The following is a 23,079-nucleotide window of genomic DNA, read 5'->3' on the forward strand; positions in this document are numbered from 1 at the left end:
GAGAAGCAAAACAAAACAACCAAAGTCAGGGGCATTTAAAGTAACTCGCCCCAACTATTTCCTGCTAGATTTTGATCACAAAAGTTTCAAGAATACTAAATTAGTTCTCTTTATTTGAAATGATTAAGACATGGACAGCTTTTATGCAGGAAAGGTAATGAGAAGGTTAAAAATCAATGCAAATTAAAACGAAGAAAGGAATGTCCCATGTCTTTATTAAGCTTAATCAGCTTTTTGCTGAAGATGAAGAGCAAGTTGGATTTTGTACCTCAATCTTCCACTAATTAACCTGATGACCTTGGAGAGGTCATGCCATAATAAAATTACTCTTCATTTAGATTGTATTTTACATTTTATAAAGATCTTTGGAGCATACTGGATATTTAATCCTCAGTTTTTAATAATCCTCATCTATAAAATGAAGTCTTCAGACAGATATTTATGGGTCCCTTTTGGGCTCAAAGTTCTACAATTTTGTCAAATGTAACCACAAAGACTATAACAAAAAAGAATATATTCAGATCTTTTTTGGTTAGGTTTATTAACTTTTACCATCCATTCTGACCAAAAACAGTAGATAGTTGCCAAATTAACACTCCACTTCACCCTGTCTGATTAGTTTTATCACACAGTCTATGTGGTAGGGTTAGACAGACATCTTTATTTAACTATCATACCTCTTCTTACTGTGCCCCAAACAACTGTTTACAATTTTCAGATATAAAATGCCAAAACCTCTTGTCTTAAAGGTAAATTCTTAAAACTGGATACATCATTTTACCTCCTAGCATCTGCACTCAAATTTCAATTTTATAATTTGCTGAGGGTTATAACATTATGCACTATGCTGTCAGTAAAGAGTGAAGGGAATTAGACCACAGAGAGTTTTAAATGACCATTTTTAAGATGACCGTATTTTGAATAGCTAAAAAAAAAAAGGTGAAATTGAGTCATGGAGATGAATTTTCTTTTCAATAAGTTCACTGAACTTCAATCTCTGAAGCATTTGAAATAGCAAGTAATTAGCTGAAGGAAATATATGATTCATGAGTAGAACTGCTTAATTTATAGCTTTTAAACTCTACTTTCACAGAGAGAAAAAATTATCAGCACTTTATAAAGAGAAAAAGATTATCAGTCACTTCCCACAACAGAAACAAAAGAAACAGGAGTTTTACTGTCTTCTTCGTTTCTAAATAACGCAACAGCCCTTTCTTTGTGGAAATACTTGGCTACTTTAAAGTAAATCAAACAAAGGAAGTTACAGTAAAATATCCAAGAGACTAAACAGCTTGGCACCAGTTGAGGGAAACATCACGTACAAGTGGGCAAGACAGAGAGGGGCTGGCAGGTCCCTGAAAAATGCTAACGTGGAGGGATGTGCAGAGATGCACAGAAACAACTGGCATGGAGCCTTCTGGAGTGTGAAATCCACTGGCCACGGCACAAGTTTTTTCTGGCATCTTCTGGTTTGGTAAGTCCTAGCTTCCAGGGCTGAGCTATCTTGACTTGCTGAGCATACTTTTACTTAGAAGGAAGATGTTTTGGGAGAATAGCACAAAAGCAAGTTCCACCCTTGGCCTTTTATTTCATAGATAACAATGGTATGGATTTGGGGAACCTTCTAGACTGGCGTACACTCTAAAAGAAAAAAAAAAAAGATGAGAAAAAAGTATAAAAAGATGTAAAACAGAGCTTTATTCCATTGACATAGTGTACTTCTATTTTTCAAAACTAGTGTTCTACACTTAAATTGCACTCTAAATATAATTATTATTATTTTTTAATATGGAGAGAAAGGTTCCCCTTAAAATGGCTTATTTATTCTATTTTGAGAATATCTCAACTGCTAGCCAGAGGTACACCACTCAAAGGTAATGTTCCTTCACTTCATTTCTGCTTGTTTTTTTTAATTGGAGGATAACTGCTTTACAATGTTGTATTGGTTTCTGCCAGATATCGACAAGAATCAGCCATACATACACATTTATCCCCTACCTCTTGAGACTCCTTCCTAACTCCCACTTTATCACACCCTTCTAGGGTGTCACGGAGCACCGGGCTGAGCTCCCTGCGTCATACAGCAAATTCCCACTAGCCGTCTATTTTACACACGGTAGTGTGTACATGTCCATGCTACTTTCTCAGTTCATCCCACCGTCTCCTTCCCCCGCTGTGCTCTTAAGTCTGTTCTCTATTGCTGCCCTGCAAATAGGTGCATCACATTTCTGCTTGTTTTTTAGAGATGTGTTCACTTGGGGACTTCCAAGTGAGTTAAGCAGAAAGATTAAAGTTAATGGATTAGAATTCAGTGAAGGAAACGATTCTGTAAATCATATCAATGCAGAAATATTTAAATTAAGTGAAATAGATCACAGATTGAATTTATTACAAAGCACTAAACAACTTTCCAAATCTTTAAGTTTTAATAAGAGTAGAATGTGGAATACCAAATTACACGGAATAATACAACTCTATTTTGTCAAAGAAAGAATGACTGAAATAATGTTGGATAAAGAAAAAACAAGTTAAATTTCTATTTCATCTTTGTATGAAAACAAATCCAAAGAAGACAGTCTCCATGTTACTTGTAGGAAATCTCCCTGTATTAATTATTGCTACAGAAGCAATGCTCTTCTGTTTTATGGTCATACTGCATGCACTGAAAGGACATTGTATAGGATGAAATTGCCCCAATTACTGGAGTGGGTAGCCATTCCCTTTTCCAGGGTAGCCCAAGAATACTGGAATGGGTAGCCTATCCCTTCTCCAGGGGATCTTCCCAACCCAGGAATCGAACCCAGGTCTCCCACATTGCAGGTGGATTCTTTACCAGCTGAGCTACCAGGGAAGCTCTATTTTAATCATAATAAAATTTGAAGATACCAATAATAGCCTCTCTCCATTTTCTTTTTATTTGGGGGAGGATAGGTAAAAAGGGAATTAGAGGGTAGGCTAAAGTCCTTTAAACAAAACTTTACTATCTTTCTTAGGCCATGTTAGAGATCTTGAATTTGGCATGCTGATGCAGTAGATTAGTTTAATATCATTGTTTACAGTTTTCTGGGTGCTTTACAACCATTTTATATAACTATGTTATTCTTCCCCCTTTTTTATGTTAACAGACACTGCTTCCCAGCCAAGAGCTGGAGGTTATTAATGGCCGGTCTACAAGCCCAGTGGGTTTCCCTGGTGGTTCAGATGGTAAAGAATCCACCTGCAATAAAGGAGACCTAGGTTTGATCCCTGGGTTGGAAAGATCCCCTGGAGAAGGGAATGGCTACTCATTCCAGTATCCTTGCCTGGAGAATTCCATGGACAGAGGAGCATGGTGGGCTACAATCCATGGGTCACAAAGAGTCAGACATGACTGAGTGACTAACACTTTTACAAGCCCAGAATATGGTATCTGCAGATTAGAATTTTGAATCAGAATTACCACCAGTGATGGCTAGAGTTGGAAGAGTAAGACCTCCCAGAAACCACAATAAAATTTCCTTGTAAGAGTAATTCAGTATCTCTATATCTCTATATTTATCTGTCCTATTGGGATCATTAGTAGTGAGTCAGATGGCCCTGGGTATGAATCCTGGTTCTAATCTTTACCTTAGATAATTTATTTCAACTCTCTAAGCCTTACTCTACTCATCTGTATAATGGGGATAAGAACAGTACCTATTTAAAAAGTTTCTATGAGTATTAATGATAGAATGTATGGACAGATTAGCCGTGTCTGCACACAAATATTCACTTGTAAAAGTAGACTGGTTGTTTACTATTATTGTTCCATCAATAAACACTAGAGCTGAAGTAGACTATGGAGATAGTCTTCTCCAGCAATTTTGTTGTTGTTGTTAAGAAAAGGCAAAGATTCAAAATGATTCAATTGTTTAAGATAATACACCTCAATAAAGACAGAGCTAGAACTCAAACTCATGGCTTATTCCCAGGCTCTTTCCACTTTGTTGCCCCCAGTACTTACATACATCTGAGCAAGCAAGAAAGAAAAGTTGGATCAAAACAATATATAAGTCCCACACTTGGCCATAAGAACTGATTTTTATTGTGTTCTTCCCTCTAATCCAACGTCATCTCTAACATTTGTGGGGTCACATATCATAAGTCTAAATATGGAAGAATATAAACTAAGCTACCTCCAATACTCCTACCTTAAGAGACATCGCTTCCTATGGAAGATCAGATTGAATTTAGAAATCTTGAATGCCTTGGATATGGTAGTGCAGGGGGATCTAGCTTGTGGACCATGCCATACCCCATTCTTTCTCCATGTCCCAGTACTGTCAGGGGTCTTGTATGTGGGCCCTCCCCCCGATATGTACACTCTCTGCTTGGACAGCCAGCATGTCTAAACTTCCACACAACTCTCTCAAGCCAAACTGCTGCCTCTTGGCCACTCTCTGGACCTAAAGTTATGCTTTCCTGCAGCACACCCAGGAAAGAGGTCTGCATAGACCCTGGAAGTGAGTTCAAAGCCATTTGAGCAGAAATGTGGGAGTCTAGTGGATGCAGTATAGACTGGAAGGGGTAGCACAGGTGCTCCCTTGACCCAGCAGCCTCTTCACCCCCTGGAGCAGAACACAGGTGGACAAAGACTAGGCTAGGCTCTCTATAAGCACAGGGTCCAGGAAGAAGACTCCTCCTGCCCCAAGATGAGCACTCTTCTAATCATGTCATTTGATATGGGGCAAAGTGGAATTAATCCCTTTTAATAAATGGTCATTGGCCTATCATCTTCCTAACAGAGGTGTGAGATAAATTTGTTGACCAATAAGGTCTATTCTTTTTCAGTTCTGCTAGATCCAAGATTTCCCATCCTTATTGACTATACAAGTAGATAGAGAATGACTCACCAACTGTAAGGAAATCAACCTATCATGGTCATATTTCAGTGCCATGCATCTGGGGTCCCAGGAGGCTCCAAGCTGGCAGAATTCTATGACTTTATTCCCTCCCACCCAAGGGCACAGGCAATTAGTTGGCTTCACATTTGGTGCTATAGTACGGCCACATCTGAAGAAGCAGAAAAATAAACCTGCATAGCCGAGAGGACGCATTCCCCCTGTGACGCTGTCTGTAGAAGACTTTCTGGTGCCCTTAGAGAAAAAGGTCCCTCTATTTCCCTTTGCCATCTTACAGACTTCCTTAGCAAATATTTACTGAAAGGCTGGGTCCTGATGCTCCATTGTAAAGAAGTACTGATACTATTCAGGTCTTCTCTTTATAACAGCAGAACCTCCATTTTCACCAAGAAGGCTCCAATCTTGTCCTACACATAAAACAGCCCCAGAGCAAAGCTAGTTGAGAAAGAGAAAGGTAATGGGGGACTTTGGGGGAAAGTTAGATCAGTGACCAACTGCTTGAATACAGCTCCTTGTGCATATCACAGTCTGTTCATCTTTTGAAAAGCATTCAACATGCTGGGTACAAATGACCCCTTCGATGTTTTTCACCTGAAAATTTTAGAGAAGAAATGCTGCTTCTCAGTCAAATCTCCCCCTTCTCTGCCGGTCACAATGCCGCCTCACTGGGACTGTTCTGTGTCGGTGCCTCCTCAGCCACTGTTGTTGTAACTCTGTACTTTTCTGCCTGCGTATGTCAGTCAGGAAGGAGACAGGAAATTCTAGTCACCCTCACAGCAGCTGCGCCATTCCTCCTCTCCTCCTCCAATGACGTCGGTTGGCTTTGGTGACACGAGGTCAGGAACTGAGCCACAGTGAAGGTCAGGAAGATAGGTCAGTGTTTATGCCGTTGTTGGGCTGGGGATCCTGCTGAGGTTATTTGCTTTCTTCCTTTCTATACTGTTTCTCTTTCCGTTCCTCTTTTTCTAATGTGGAGCCCAAGCATCCTGTTTTCAAAACATCTGACTGTTTTGCCACTGAGGAACTCAGGCTCTGATGCATTTCACTGAAGTGCAAGACAATTCTAATTCAGGAGGCGATAAAAGTTAAAACAAAAATTAATGAATAAGTGTATGCAGGCGAGCTGTGGTTACAGAAAACAGCTCTCACACATCTAGCTGAACTTGGGCTGCTGGCAGAAGTTCACTAGACATTCTTCTCATCTTGAAAGACAATGTCTTTGCTTCGTAAACCTCCTGCTTAATCTATTCCATCTTGCTGTAATTCTTGGGAGGAAAATAATCTACAATACTGAGCCACCTGACTGCATCTTTCTCTGTAATTCTGGAATTCCATTTGGCCTAAAGGATGAGGGAAATTTGGGCTAAGGAGAAGTCATAGAAACAGTTTCTTATCTAACTCTCTGAGCTCTCAAGTTCACTTGGGACAGTTGTAATATTTGAGTCACAGCTTTCTTCAAAATGGTTAAGAAAAAATAATAAACAAATACATCCCAAACAAGGTGAACCAAATATAGACTACTTGCTTTTCCTCTACTAAATGCAGTCGATATTCTACCATTTGCATGTAGACTGGCACACATCTAATCCCCAAACACTAAAGCAAAACACTGGCTCTCCCATCACTATTCTTATGTAAGTTCAGAGGCTGCAAACAAAACTCAGCAGTCACTTAGCTGATCACAACTAGAGACACATTTTTTTTTGCAAATATGGAGTGGATGCTTCCTAGGTGGCTCTCGTGGTAAAGAGCCTGCCTGCCAATGCAGGAGACGAAAGAGATGTGGGTTCGATCCTTGGGTTGGGAAGATCCCCTGGAGAAGGGCATGGCAACCCACTCCAGTATTCTTGCCTCGAGAATCCCATGGACAGAGGAGCCTGTTACACAGAGTTGGATATGACTGAAGCCACTTACACACTTAGCAACAATGGATGCTATGAATAAATGATCACTTCTTGAACTTTTCCTACATATCAGGGGCCTTGCTAAGTGCTTCAGATGCATAATCTCAGTCTTCACAGCAACCTCAGCAACATAGGTACCACTTTTATCCCTGTTTTACAGAGAAGAAAACTAAGTCTTAGAGCAGTTAAGTAAGTTGGCCAAGGCCAAGTAGCTAATAAACGACAGAAACAGGATTTCAACCGTAATCTTTTGACTCCAAAGCCCATGCTTTTCACATACTTCCAGTATAGAATATCTTCACACTTACTTCCAAGTCTGTAACTCAGAGATTTGCCACAGCATCTTTATTCACTGAGAGTAAGCCAAAGATGACCAAAAAAGACTACATGATGATGATGATAATTTTAAACAGCAGTTCAGATGAAATACTCAAATAATTTTGACAATAGTTAAAATTGAATATGGAATTTTAATTTTACCACAGATAATTTGGTTCCTCCTAAACTGGTATAAATCAAGATCTTTTTGGTGGCCATAAAAATATTCTCATTATATTACATTATATGTGCTATGACTTAAGCTTCACCTGAGATGATTATCTGGATAATTAAGACTTTGGGGTTGGGGGTAAATGGCTAAGTAAAAAGAGAGAGATCTTTGTAAAAACTGAAATTGACTTCTGCTGTCAGCTGGGCATTATTCATCACAGGGTAATTGCTTTGCCCTATAACCTCTCCAATGTAGCTCTAGAAACAGGTAAAGCTGCATGCCTTCTACTTAAGCTAACTGTGTCAACATTAAGGTTTAGCCCTTTCTTTAGGGTTAGCTCTATTCAACTTTCATTGCTTCCTGCACATGACACCATAAAGAGAAGCGGAAGCCTGAAGCATTTAGAATTCTCACTAGGACCTACATGGTCCCTGGTATCAGTGTCTCGTGAACTATACATTGAATATGAAATTATTTATAATAAATTTGCAAGACACACAATGTCTAATTTCAGCACTCCATACACTAAACTAGTTAGAATACATAAGGCACCAACATTCAAAATTAAAACTAATGGCAATTTGCAGTTTTTCAATGAGTAACCTTTTTCTGCCTCTAAAGCTAGGTGCCTACTTTATCTTAGTGACTCCAGAAGAAAGTTCAAGGTATCCTTTATGGTGAAACTTGCTGGGAAAAAAAAAAAAAACTACCCCTAAACACTGAATCTACATCTTGCATACGTATCAATGATCACAAAATGCAAAGAACAAAGACTCTATGAATTCTTCAAAGGGGGCTAGAGCTTGTGTGAGAGTCCTTCTGTGTACATGGACGCCAGTGTGGTTTGGAGAAGTTACACAGTTAAGCCCTTCTCATGGGGAAGCAGTTGGTTGAGATTTACAACAGCCTGGAAAAACCCAGAATTTAGCTTCAATTGAGAAATTCAGAGAAAAGTCAATAAATAGTTAAACCTCAACCTTTTTTTCCAACTTGAATCTGAACTAGATTTTGAGAGAGACTTTTTTTTTTTTTTTTTGCCCTTTCATTAACCAATAAACAAGAGTAAGAAAAGTCCACTCTCTGTGCAACCCCACTAAACTTTGGGATGTGATGCTTCCTCTGCTCAGATCCTTTGAGCAGGAGCCAGCAAGTCTTGATAGGAAGGCAATCCTTTTAACCCCAGGAAAAAGGGAGGAGGGACACACATTCAGGGCTGGAAAGGGCATTTGGCAGGTGTGAAGCAAAGTCTCTTCCCATTCCCAGAACTCTTAAGACAAAAGATAATACCTCAGGCTAGGATGATTGGAGATTTTGAAATGTGTATTTATGAGGGTGCAGTGTTAAGATTTCAATTAAAATAATAGATAAATACACATATGTTCATATGTATATGTATGTAATTAACATTCTATGAGAGAAAAATACAAACAAAAAGCAACAACTCTCATTTCATAAATTAGCACTCTAAATCCAGGTGTTACTTAAACAAATGATATAATGGTAGATAATTAAAGCTCCCCAACACTAAGTTTTGTCTGGGCATTGTACATAAAACCATTTCTTTGCAATATGAGTGGGACTTCATTTCAAACGATTCCATTATGCAAAGCAGCAAACTTTAAAAAAGTAATTTTCTGTTTTGGAGACAAAGTATATTGCTTCTTTTTTTAATCTTAGGTCATACCAGCATCAGAAAAGAAAGGTTTGAGAATCCTAGAATGTCCTGAGAATTTCAGAATTTAGGAAACTTCAGGGCAAATCAATCTCGCCATTGGTATATAGAAGTCGCATTATTTTCTTGTTCAAAAAACATATATAACACTTGATTGCAACACAACAATTTCACCTATGGATTCATTCAGATATAAAACAAAAAATTTTTTTCACTTGTATAGTGATTTGTATACTTCATAAACACTTCTCACCTTAAACACATTCCAAAAGACATCAATAAGAAAAAGGTTTGGTTTCTGGGGATGGTACTGAGGATAATAGCTTGGGCTGAAGCATCAAGACACAAGCAAAGTGTGGCATTTTAAAACAGAATCATCGGAGGCAAATTAACAAAGCTGATAGCCGAGTCCCCGTGCACCTCTGCAGCTGGCAGAGGCCAGGAGAGCCCACAGCTCGCGGCGCGGTCACACTTTCATGAATAAAACGGTCATCTCTTACCTTGTTAGATGCCATCTCACTGACAGAGCGGTAGGTCTGTATGGTCTCTAGCTGGTCTAAGCACCAGTCCAGTTCCTCTAGCGTTTCCATTGCTAATTTTTGATAAGATTCTTCTGCAAACAAGCACACAGACATGTAGTTAGGCTGGAGCGGCTGCAGACTGTCCATAGCCGAGTCACCGCTGCCGCCGCTGATCCCGGCGCTACTGAAGGTGGCCCCGTGCTCCTTCATTATTTGCGCGCCGACTCCTTCCTTCCAGCTCTCTCCACCAGGAGAACAAATCACCGTGGTGCTCTGCCCGGGATGGCTGATGCCAAGTTTTCACCCCCCCGCCCCCGGGCTAGATGAGGTGTCTGCGATCTACCAAGAAACTTCCTCTGAGGAAGAAGGCGGGGAACCGGCTCTTAAAAGCTCATCTGCATACATGAGTCCTAAAACTAAAGGCAGAAGCAGTCAGTTTTCTCAGGCTTTCTGTGCCTTAGTCATCTCGGGATTCTTTAGGGTGCGTGATGTCATTTCTGAGTGTTTGCAATCTAGAGGAGAAATGAGGAAAGCGTTTTCTCATTTGGCTTTTCTTCTAAATGAAACGTACAACCGAAAAGTGGAGGGGGAAACTGACAGTTACGTTGGAAGGCCTGTGCATTCATTCATTCCGGGGGAATGTGCAAATGTTGGAATAACTTTCAGTTCAGCAGACACTGACCCACACAAGTGAGGGGAGAAGGCTAGTCCTCCTCCGTTCTGAGTCTCCCTTTAAGTCGAGGCAAAATGAGGTCTCCCCGATAAGGCTTCAGTCTCAGAGACACTGTCTGGAGTTTTACGTGAACACATTTATTGGCCCTGGAGTCTAGGCAGTTCTTGTTATACTAAACAAAGCTAAAACTTCTCTTCTTCAACTCCCAGGATCACAGGGAAATTCTGAACCGGACTTTTAGGTGGAGCCAGATGTAACCGTGGCAGATTTTTTGATGAAGGCTGGGGGCTCAGATTTGTTACCATAGGAATGTAGGCTTTCTGTAAATATTTCTCAGTGGTCTGTTAAAAAAAAATAGAGCATTGCTTTTAAGTTCATATTTTTGCTGGGTAATGAAACGGTTTTCAAGTGTTTGCAGTACATCATTCCATACCCAAAAGTTTGTGAGTCTAAGCTAACACTTAAGCTACTGAGTTAAGAACCCTATCTTAGTAAACACTGAAATTAATTTTATAAATGCTACATGAACTAATGATGCTACAGACAGCTATAAAAACTATTTGGGCTCTCCTGCATATGTGACTGATATTGAGGGAAACAACATCCTTTAAGTCTACAGAGCTTTCTGGAATGGAAGCACACAATAGACACTATTAAAATTAAAAATCTCACATGAAATTCTATTATAAAGAAAAGACTCACATGTTCCTATCATATTTAGAATACATTTTTTTATATGTTCATACAGAACTCCTAGGGAGACCACATAGTTCATTGTTATTATTTGAGTAATTCTATGTGTGTGACACTCACACTTGAAGCAGAAAGGGGAATAAACACAAGAGAGATTCCAAGTGGCTGGAACCACTTAGCACAGACGCACATTTCAAAGAAGAGGTGTTTTGTTTATCCCCCACATATGCTTACCCTTCAGGGAAACCAGGGGTTAAAATTCAATATCCTGTATGTCACACTTAAAAAGCCACAAAACCACTGGAGGTGACTTCCTCCTTTTTTTTCACACTCCTCAAAAATGTGCAGACCAGAATTGAGGTGTTTTTAGTAAAACTCATTTCAAGCTAGACTCACACATGCCTTCCTTCCTTTCTTCCTCAATTTTGCCATGCTGCTTCAACGCAAAGCATCTCCTCATTGACTCTCTGTTGTGTATCTGAAACACCCCCTCTTCTCTATTTCCTTCCAGAAGAGTACTTCAGCTAAGGAAGCTTTTTCTGAAGTGACAGAACTCTCCCATTCTCCCTCCAGACCTCTCATAAAAAAGTCTAACCACTTCCTAATTCCTCAGGCTTCACCACCCTGGTATCTTCCACATCACAACCCATGGTTCTCAGCAATTAAGATTAGGCATTCACTAGGATGGTGGGGAGTGAGCAGCTTGTGTGGAGCATTTTGAATAGACTGATGTACAAAATGACTGTGGGATGATATGTTACATTTCTCTTTCAGGAAGAGGAAAAAAGGGATCAGATCTCCACTCACAAAGAAAAACAGTAAGGATAGCAGTGAAGCCCTGAAGAAAGAGGAAAACTCTTCAATGATCTATCAATTAAGTGCCATCACCACAACTCATTCCTTGTCTATTATACAGAAAGAGCACACACATGCTCCTAGAGTTGGGACAAGAGTGAGATGCCAGGGACTTCCCTGGCAGTCCAGTGGCTAAGACTCCATGCTTCCAATACAATTGACCCGGTTCAATCCCTGGTCAGGGAACTAGATCTCACATGCTGCAACTAAAGATCCTGGGTGCCGCAACTAAGATGCAGCACAGCCAAATAAATAAAAATAAATATTAAAAAAAATTAGTCAGGTGCCAGTGACTGGCCAACAGATATGGCAGGATCTTACTCCACTGCTTTCTCTTATTCTGGTCATTCACGATATTTTCTGGGTAAAAAGTTAAATTTTGAAGTAAATGAAAATTTGCTCCTTCCCAGATTCTTCATCCATTGTCAAGGCTTTCTTTATGCCCCCTTTGAGAGCCTTCTTATCACAGTAACTAAGGCAGGAGGCACAGATGTCAGAGTGGCTTAAGGATGGGGGCATCACAGCCCAGCTACTTATCAGTACAGTCAAAGGAAAGGATCAGTGCAGCTCAGGCTGGCCTCCACACTAGAACTCTGTGGCTCTAGCACCAAATCTCATGCTTGGTATCTAGTAGACTCTCAGTAGATACTCAGAGGAATGGAAACGAAAGTGCTTGTCCAAGCAGCATGCAAATACTTGGGTATCTGGAGGCTGAGGATATATCTGGAGCACTGAGGAAAGAGCACCAGCTTTGAAGTGAACCTCAGGCATTTTGACTTTCTCTCCTACCACTTACTGCATGATCCTGGAACTCTATTTCCCACATCTTCAAATAAGGAGAATATCTATCTCATAAAGTTATAAAGGGGCTAAATGAGATAAAGTATATAAAATATCTCCATGATGTGTATGTGTGTATGTTAGTCACTCAGTCGTGTCCAATTCTCTGTGGTCCTATGGACTGTAGCCTGCCAGGTTCCTCTGTTCATGGGATTCTCCAGGCAAGAATACTGGAGTGGGTAGACATTCCCTTCTCCAGGGGATCTTCTTGGACCAGGGATCGAACACCGGTCTCTTGAATTGCAGGCAGATTCTTTACCATCTGAACCACCAGGGAACCCCATCTCATAGGATAATCAGTTCTTAGTAGGTAATCAGTCAGAAGTATAATTATTAGCGACAATCAAAGGAACCCCCCAAACCTGGTTTGTGAGGGTGGGGAGGAAAGAGAAGAGAGATAGAAAAATTGCATATTCAAAAGAGGTTTTATAGTCGGAATCAGTTCCATAATTGGCTGGGCCCAGTGAAAAATGGAATGTACGATCCCTTGTTCAAAAAGCAGGAAAAAGTGCTGTGAAAGGTCTTAAAATGTGAAGCTTTTTTCTTTTTTCTGAAGTTGCTCTCTCTCAACCTTTCGTGGAGGTATTGTTATTTTTTCTAAGTAAACTGCTTATTATAAAATAGTTCTAGATTTACAGAAATGTTGCAGAGATAATAGAGATTTTGCATCTACCCCATATCCAGGGTTCCCTATAGTTAATATCTTAAAATGGCACATTTGTCACAATGAATGAATGGCACGGTATGTTTCATTTACCCTTTAATATCATGTTACTTCAGGCAGAGGGATACCAGGAGGAGAGTGCAGACCCTTGTAGGACCCCAGAGACCGTGCAGCCTCTGACTTAGGGCCCATGCACAACTTACCAGTTGCTGGAGGGCACCTACCTGCCAACTTCCAAACTGTGTTTCATGCCCCAGGCCTGGGCAGGCTCTGGGGAAGTCAGACATTCCCCTTTGCCATGGTGCCAATGCCTCAAGCCCCAGAAAACAGGCTACAACCTCTGCACAAGGATGCACTAGATACCTTGGTTGGGGTGGACAAGAGGATCAAGACATGGCCCCTGTCTACTGTGGCACTGCCATGCTGGCCCAGGGCAGGGATGGCTGCTCCCATGCCCCACCTGAGACTTTGCAAAGGCATCCATGTCCAACTCAAACCCTCTCTGCACTTGGACCCAGGCCCTCACTGGGAGTGGACAGCAGCAGTGGTCCTGGGACGGGGGAGGGGGAGGGGTGCTGGAGGAGCCCCAGGACGACAAGGATCAGGGAAACTGGTGCTGAGAATACTTCCAGGGGAGACAGGCAGGTGGCAGGAGATGGGGCACAGCATGAGCTGATGCTCCAAGTCACCAGGGTCTATGCTCCATTTCCCCATCAGACTTTACTTAAAAATCAGATCAAAGATAAAATCATCACAAGTTTCAGGACTGAGACTATAAGGTCCTTGTGAGTGAGGAGCCCTGCTGTGCAGGTCACGTGCCCACAAAGCTGGTTATGTTCCTTTTCTTACAAAAATGACTCTGGGAAGGAAGGATGCTTAGCACCTCATAAGCAAGTCTTAAGAGGATAAGAGCAGATAATGGGACTACGTATGGTCATGGGGTGACCCTACTTGTCAAGAATTTTCAGAGGGAAGAAGGAGCTGGGAGAACCTCCCTTCTATGTTTCCCTTCTTTTCCTCTTTCACTTCAACAAGAATGACAAAAGATTTACTTCCTTCTGTGGGTCTGATAAGTATTGCATTTCATGCTGAGAAACAGGAAGAAAGGATGAATGAATAATTATAATATTAATCTGATAATTATACATGGCATTCATAAAGCTCTTTCCTCAAAGGAGCACCAGGACACTACCCATTAATCCTTGCAACATCTCTGTGCGATAAACACCGAAGAGGTATGACTTATCTCTAATGCACCTTAAGGCACAACCTAAATCACAGGCTAAATTAACCGAGCAAGATTTCCAGGGCAAGACCATATCTTGGTCAATAAAATAGAGGATTCACTACAGGGCTGGAAATCCATGCATTCCTGAAATTGCTGTGTTTAAAGTGGCATCTTACCCTTGGGTCTTTTCTGTTTCAAATTGTGTAATTGCTTTCCTGAATGTTGTCATTTCTCGAGTCTCCTCTTCCCTTTTCTGATCCACCTAACACAGCTATTAGCAAAATATTTACTGTGCAATATTTACTCAGAAGACTGGCTTGGTTCTGGTCCCGCCTCTTGTTTCTGTGGGTAACCTCAGGCAAGTTACCTAAGTTTGCTGAGAATACATTTCTCTATCTGGAAAGTGAATATAAGAAGAATACTTACACTGTTCTGACAGGGAAGCTAAAATAGGAGAATTCACACAAAACAAGACTTTACCTTTAAGTTTAATGCACTTTTATAAATATCACATTTATTATTATAGAGAAGATATCGGTGCATTGGAGACAACTAGAATATTATAGAGAAGCAAAATATTTGAAATGATAAAATGTCACATTTGACCAAGCAGAGATCACTATTGTTATCCCCCTGTGTATGTCCTTTCATGTAGCATGCATATAGTCAAAATAGACAACACTTGGAATTCCCCAGTGGTCCAGTGGCTAGGCCTCCATGCTTTCAATGCCAAGGGCCTGGAGTTTGATCCCTGGTTGGGAAACTAAGATCCCACAAGCCATGCAGCATGGCCAAAAAAAAAAAAAAAAAGAAAGGAAAATAGGCAACATTGTACAAACTGTTGCGTAACATTCTTCTTTTTCAGTCAATGATCTCCCCTCTTCTGCTTTAATAATTTTCCAGCTCAGCTAATATTTAGCTCATATTTCAGTATTCCCAGTTTTTTTCATGCAAATTCAGTAGAACATGTGTGCGTATGTCTATGTGTTCTAGAAGAGAGGTATTGGATGGGAGAGATGCAGAGAAGGGCAAAAGGAAAGGGCAATGAGAAACCTCAGCCTGGCCATAAATAGCAAGCTGCTCAGAGCTGGAAAGCAGGGAACCGGATTTTGAGCAATGATGAAGTCAATGGTCCAGCTGGTAACAGACCTTAGATGCCCTAAAAGTTGGCCCCACACTCTGTGCAGGAAAGCAGGATCTTATTACTGATCTCTGGGAAAAAATCAAGATGGAGGACCTTTACATAATTATATCATTTGGCTTAGAAGCCATCAGAATGAGGATTTCTCAATACAGATGAGAAAACTGGGTCTCAGAGAGGTCCCAAATTCATATAATTAGCAGATGAAAGCATCACAATACACCCCCAATATAAATTTTCTATAAACTCTATCTAAATGCAGTTTGTTTTTTATTGAGATATGATTGGCATACAAAAAAGCTGGGCATGTTTCATGTATACAGCTTGATGAGTTTGAAGATAAGTAAATACCTGTGAAATTATCACCATAAATAATCTCATAAACTCAACCATCACCTCTAAAAGTTTCCTCCCTCCTTCTTTGTGTATGTGTGTGTGTGTATATGTGTGTGATAAGAACATTTAAAGAAGATCTATCTTAACTAATATTTACAAATATTATACAGTATGGTGAGCCATAGGTATCATGCTATATAGCAGGTCTCTAGGATTTTATTCACTTTGAGGATCTGAAACTATGTACCTTTTGATCAACACTTCTCCAATCCTCCATCACCCCTGGTAACTAGTACTCTCAGCTTTTATGGGTTTGAGTAATTCAGATTCCTGATATAAGGGATCATTCTAAATGCAATTTTAACACAGCTTTGTAGATATCACAAACCAATCTGTCAAGATTCCCAGACTTTCTACCCCAACCCAGGGCATAGAAAAAAAAATAAGTAACCTTTTGTTTCTCTTCCCTGACAGCTCAGTTGGTAAAGAATCCACCTGCAATGCAGGAGACCCCAGTTCGATTCCTGGGTTCATTAAGATCCCCTGGGGAAGGGATAGACTACCCACTCCAGTATTCTTGGGCTTCCCTTGTGGTTCAGCTGGTAAAGAATCCGCCTGCAATGTGGGAGACCTGGGTTTGATCCCTGGGTTGGGAAGATCCCCTGGAGAAGGGATAGGCTACCCACTCCAGTATTCTGGCCTATAAAATTCCATGGACTGTATAGTCCATGGGGTCACAAAGAGTCAGACATGACTGAGCGACTTTCACAGTTCTGTGTCTCTCTCTCACATAGTCAGAACTCTTCATTAGAGAAGGTGGTACTATTTTCAAAATTGTGTGGTGGTTAGATCAATCAGAACAATTGCAATAGGCAAAGACAGAGAGGAATCTCATGAATGTAAACACTGAGTAAAAGAAACTAGAGGTTAAAAATCACATAAAATGTGATGCAATTTATATAAAATTTCAAAGAAGCAAAAATGAATCTATGATGTTAGTTAGATCTATGATGTCAAGATAGTGGTTCCCTTGGAGGGTTAGCAACCAGGCAAGAACTGGAGGGGGACTTCCATGGGGCTGACAATGATGTACTTCTTAGTCTAGATACTAATTACAAGAGTCTGTTCACTTTATGAAAATTCCCTGATTTCTACATGTGTGATTTGTGTACTTTTCCCTGTCTTCCTGATGTTTTGTGTATGTATTCAACAGAGAGACTCACCTAGGGAAACTCCAGTTTAAAAAAAAGGAACAGGGTTTCTAAAAAAAATGTTTCCCTTCCTTTCGTTGAACCATAGCAATGGGTAGAAACAGAATTTGAGTTAAATCACACATAGCTGAAAAGGATATTGGTTTTGACATTGCATAGACCAGGATGCTCTTACCAACTCAAAACTGAGTGGAACATGCTGATGTTTGGCCCGGCTGTCTACAGAGCCTGACTCTACAATTCATTTACTAGTGCTGTGACCTAGCTATGAGAATTAAGTGAAGCAAGGCATGCCAAGGCTTTGATATGGAGCTTAGTACCTGTCTGTCAGGAACATTTTCCTCTACCCCAACTTCCCACAAGCCTCTGCCTTGTCCTGGCCACTTTCCTGAGGGTGTGTGAGTACTCAGTCACTTAGTTGTGTCTGACTCTTTGTGACCCCCTGGACTGTAGCCCGCCAGGTTCCTCTGTCCATGGAATTCTCCAGGCAAGAATACTGGAGTGGGTTGCCATTTCCTCCTCCAGATGATCTTCCTGACCCAAGGATTGAACCTGGATCTCCTGCATTGGCAGGTGGTTTCTTTACCACTAAGCCACCTGGAAAGCCCATTCCTGAGAGTAGATGGCCATATATTTGATAGCTGAGTTGGTAGAGTTTTGCTCTGGCCCTGGGATTTAGTGGTAGGGGAAGACATATAAAGTGGCCATGAAATCCTAAAGTCTGCCTCTAGATGCATGACCTTAGATAGGAAACTGGTTCTTGATAGGTTAGAGCTTATTGGGTTTCACTTCTAAAATATAGAACTTGCCGAATTTGTCATTCTGCATTCACCCAATCGCAATTGACACACCCAATTAAAGGACATTTAGATGACGAGAATTGTATAAGAAAGTCACTTGTTCATGCATGTATTCCACAAAATATGCACTGAGTGTCTAGCACACCCCAAGCCTCCTGCTGGGGCCACAGCAATGAAGAAGAGGTGTTCATTGATTGCACACTTCTCCATCTTCAAAACTGTCATTCTGTAACACTGGGTGCCTTCTCATCTTCCTTCTCTCCCTTGCTCCCACCCCAGCTTGCACTGCACCTTTGCGAAAGTCAGAAAAACTTGCTGTCCCTTAGCAGACATAGCCCTTGAGCAGAAAGCTTGAAAAGTGAGGGAAGGGCTGAATTTCAGCTCCCTTCACCACCTTTTGAGTACTTTTGATCAGTACCCAAACTACACAGTGACCTTTTGCAATGATCCAGTGGCACATGGATGTAAGGGCAAGCTAGCATGAAGCTTGCCCTGGTCACAGCAAAGCCTGCACTTTGAACCTCAAAACAAAGTAAACCCTTGATGTTGAAAGGAAAGCATCCCAAGACCTCCACATTGCGAATATCATTAAATAACTGAAATAATATTAAGCCTCTGTAAAATAACAATAAAATTAATTCGGTAGACTCACTGTTATCTTTAAATGCAGTTTTTGTAGATAAAATTTCGAAAGCAAGGGCTCCCTTGGGAAGAAATGTTAAAAGAGTCCTTGATGGAGAAAATTCTTCTTCTGATTCTTGGATGTGAGAAGTGTATATGAATTGGATTCTCTACATCCAGCTAATAACTAGCTTTTTCCATAAGATTCTAGCCCTGTAGATGTTTTCCTAGATTCAAAGGGCTTTGAAGTTAGCAGACTTGTTTCACTCCTTGGTTCCTCCACAAAATGCAATAAGTATCTGTTAAAATGTAAAAGTATTTCACACATATGGAAATAAGCCTCTTTTTTATTTAAAACGATTTGGCTATAAGCCTATTTGTTTAGTGATCTTGGTTATGATGTTTGGTTTTTCCCCTGACAATTAACAATAGCTGTTCTTTTCATTAAGTCCAAAGGTAGATATTTTCTTTTATAACTCTTAGGTAAATGACATGCACTTGTGTAAGAGTGCAACTTTTCCAGAAGGCTGTTGATTTAAACTTGAGTCAAACATTCTTAGAACAAACCCCAGGAACTGGAGAACACTCACACAGTGTTCTCACACAGTTCTTCCAAAGGCTATCTGTGAGCCCCAAATGGTCTCTCTTTAGGCAGGACTTCGTTAATGTGTCTTTATAAATATGAGGGACTTTGCAATTGCACATGACAGGGATTTCACTCTGGGTGGATTCACGGAAGAAGAGGTTCACTGCCCTCAAGGGAAATCACAGTGAAAAGTAGGTCATTTTGATGCTGATCTCCTTAGCAAACTCCTCTAAGACTATGAGTTAAAAAAAAAACACCAGTCACAACTAGCTTTTGTATATACAACTTGACAGTTTACCAAGTGCTTTCACTTGCAGATCTCATTTTCCTCTTGAAAAATAAATCCCATGAGATAGAAAGCATTATTATTATGACATAGATTTTCCATTATGCATGTGAGAAATCTGAGGCCTGGAGATGTTTAATAATTTGCTCAAAGTCATCTGATGAAAGACAGAGAGAGAGAGAGAGATGAGAGATGAAGAGGGAGGGAGAGAGAACAGAGAAAGGAAGGCAGCAGAAGGAGAACCTAAGTTCTCTGATTCTGAATTCCAGGATCTTTTTGGCTAAGCCATGAGGTCTGTCACAAACAAATGGCCCAACTTTCTCTTCTTTCACCCCAGGTAAGATTGCACAAGGAGAAACTGTCTCTGAGGTGCCCGCCTCATAACTTTGTTTCCTTTCAGTGTCTTTACCCTTGCCAAAGCCTGCTCTCCAGAAGGACTCTGACTTTGGCTTTACTTACCAACAAGAATTTGTACTCATTTAGGTAACAACATGTACCACCAATGTGAAAGGGTGCCCAAGGAACTTAATTATCTACCCATGCTAGTGTTAAAGGCAATGATACAAGAAAGCCTTCAGTCATGGAGATCAGTTGGTGTCCAATTATTTTTCTAATACAAGAAATATTTATGAAGAATATGTGCTCGTTCACTTTAGTTGTGTCCTACTCTTTGCAATCCTATGGACCATAACCCACCAGGCTCCTCTGTCCATGGGATTTCCCAGGCAAGAATCCTGGAGTGGGTTGCCATGTGCTCCTCCAGGGGATCTTCCCAACCTAGGGATCAAGCCCTTATCTCCTGCATCTCCTGAACTGCAGGCAGATTCTTTTTTTACTGCTGAGCCACCAGGGAAGCCCGTTATGAAGATTTTAGAGTAGAAGTTAAAAGCTGGTCTCTGGAACTAGACAGTCTGGGTTCATATTCCCTTGTTTAACCTTAGAGAAGTTACTTCTCTGTGCCTCAGTTTCCTCACCAATGTAATGAGAATAAAACATGTGTAATATCATGTATGAGACGAGTTGCCAGTCCAGGTTCGATGCACGATGCTGGATGCTTGGGGCTGGTGCACTGGGACGGCCCAGAGGGAGGGTATGGGGAGGGAGGAGGGAGGAGGGTTCAGGATGGGGAGCACGGGAATACTTGTGGCGGATTCATTTTGATGTTGGGCAAAACTAATACAATATTGTAAAGTTTAAAAATAAAATAAAATAAAAAAAATGATGTTTATATAATGGATTGTAGTCTTTAATTAATTAATAAATAAATAAATGTAAAGTGCTTAAGACAGTCCATGATATAAGGATCAGATAAATGTTGGCTATTGTTTGTTGAATACGAGACAACAAATGTTTATGTAATGAGTGGATTTTTATGTAGTAGAAGGAAATGGCAACCCACTCCAGTATTCTTGCCTGGAGAATTCCATGGACGGAGGAGCCTGGCGGGTTACAGTCCATGGGATTGTAAAGAATCAGACACAACTGAGCGACTAACACTTTCTTTCTTTCATCATGTTATAGGCACAGCATGGAACTCTAAGGGTATAATGGTGAATTCTATAAACATAGTTTTTGCTTACTCGAAGCCTAGATTCTAGCAGGAAGAGACAATTAGACAAAAACTTATTGAATTGCAATTGGCAAGGGAGCTACTAAAATTTTTAGAGTATTCTAAGAATTTATAACAAGGATAACAGGATTCAAAAGTTTGAGAAGTGGGATGTGATAGAAAGTTTAGGGAAGGTCTAACATACAAGATCTGATGGAATAAGAATTAGGTGCAAAGAGGAAGGAAGGCATTCCAGGCAGGAAAAACATCAGAGCATACTCCATGGACTGAGATCTGTCCATGTGGTAGGAACACACCAGGAGAAAAAGACTGATGTGAGTTTAGATCAGGTTCTGCACAGCTATGGGATGGCCATGGAGAGAAACCTGGGATGGCCTAGCCAAATGTGCATGTAAAACATATCACTCTCCATGCAACCTAGAGAATGAACTTGAAGATGAGAATAGCTGCAAGGAGGCTAGCTAAATAGTATTTAAAAGCTCAGGATATGGAGGAAGACAGCCAAGTTTACTTTCTGGCTCTGTCATTTCTTTTGTTAGCAGTGCGAACTTGGGTGAGTTACTTAATTTTTCTGAGTTTTAATTTCCTCATTTCTAAAATTGGGGGACATATATCTTTCTGGTGGGGTGGTTATGAGGATTAAATGAAGTAATTCACATTATAGCACTTAGAACAGTAACCAGCCTCGAAAGTATTCATGCCAGTTGCTAGTAGTAACTTATTTTATTGCCTTAGCCTATGCAGGAGATAGAGATGGCTAGAATTATAATGTAGCATTGCAGATGGAGAGAGACAAATGTATTTGAGATATTTATGAGCTGAAACTATATGATCCCTAGGATGATGGTAATTGGTTGATGATCAAAACCCTCTGTTATCTGAGCTTTTCAGATCAGAATGTGATTTCTGTCAGTGTATTTTAACTTTATTTTTCTTATACTAGGTCAGTTTTCATTCCAATCCCAAAGAAAGGCAATGCCAAAGAATGCTCAAACTACCGCACAATTGCACTCATCTCACATGCTAGTAAAGTGATGCTCAAAATTCTCCAAGCCAGGCTTCAGCAATACGTGAACCGTGAACTTCCTGATGTTCAAGCTGGTTTTAGAAAAGGCAGAGGAACCAGAGATCAAATTGCCAACATCTGCTGGATCATGGAAAAAGCAAGAGAGTTCCAGAAAAACATCTATTTCTGCTTTATTGACTATGCCAAAGCCTTTGACTGTGTGGATCACAATAAACTGTGGACAATTCTGAAAGAGATGGGAATACCAGACCACTTGATCTGCCTCTTGAGAAATGTGTATATAGGTCAGGAAGCAACAGTTAGAACTGGACATGGAACAACAGACTGGTTCCAAATAGGAAAAGGAGTATGTCAAGGCTGTATATTGTCACCTCTGCTTATTCTATGCAGAGTACATCATGAGAAACTCTGGACTGGAAGAAGCACAAGCTGGAATCAAGATTTCCGGGAGAAATATCAATAACCTCAGATATGCAGATGACACCACCCTTATGGCAGAAAGTGAAGAGGAACTCAAAAGCCTCTTGATGAAAGTGAAAGTGGAGAGTGAAAAAGTTGGCTTAAAGCTCACCATTCAGAAAACAAAGATCATGGCATCCGGTCCCATCACTTCATGGGAAATAGATGGGGAAACAGTGGAAATAGTGTCAGACTTTATTATTTTGGGCTCCAAAATCACTGCAGATGGTGACTGCAGACATGAAATTAAAAGACGCTTACTCCTAGGAAGGAAAGTTATGACCAACCTAGATAGCATATTCAGAAGCAGAGACATTACTTTGCCAACAAAGGTTCGTCTAGTCAAGGCTATGGTTTTTCCTGTGGTCATGTATGGATGTGAGAGTTGGACTGTGAAGAAGGCTGAGCGCTGAAGAATTGATGCTTTTGAACTGTGGTGTTGGAGAAGACTCTTGAGAGTCCCTTGGACTGCAAGGAGATCCAACCAGTCCATTCTGAAGGAGATCAGCCCTGGGCTTTCTTTGGAAGGAATGATGCTAAGGCTGAAACTCCAGTACTTTGGCCACCTCATGTGAAGAGTTGACTCACTGGAAAAGACTCTGATGCTGGGAGGGATTGAGGG

At 40.7% G+C, this 23,079-nt stretch overlaps 1 protein-coding gene across 2 annotated transcripts in view; it reads right to left on the reverse strand.

The window, feature by feature from the left end:
- The window catches only part of PDE4B (phosphodiesterase 4B), a 546,831-nt gene that overhangs the window by 34,802 nt on the left and 488,950 nt on the right, over positions 1-23,079 (reverse strand). For both annotated transcript variants that reach the window (XM_061411703.1, XM_061411704.1), the window contains one exon: positions 9,447-9,559. In XM_061411703.1, the coding sequence (XP_061267687.1) occupies positions 9,447-9,559 (113 nt within the window). The remainder of the gene's footprint in view (positions 1-9,446; positions 9,560-23,079) is intronic.

The sequence above is a fragment of the Bos javanicus genome, chromosome 3 (assembly GCF_032452875.1).
Source record: "Bos javanicus breed banteng chromosome 3, ARS-OSU_banteng_1.0, whole genome shotgun sequence".
Classification (NCBI taxonomy): Eukaryota; Metazoa; Chordata; class Mammalia; order Artiodactyla; family Bovidae; genus Bos; species Bos javanicus.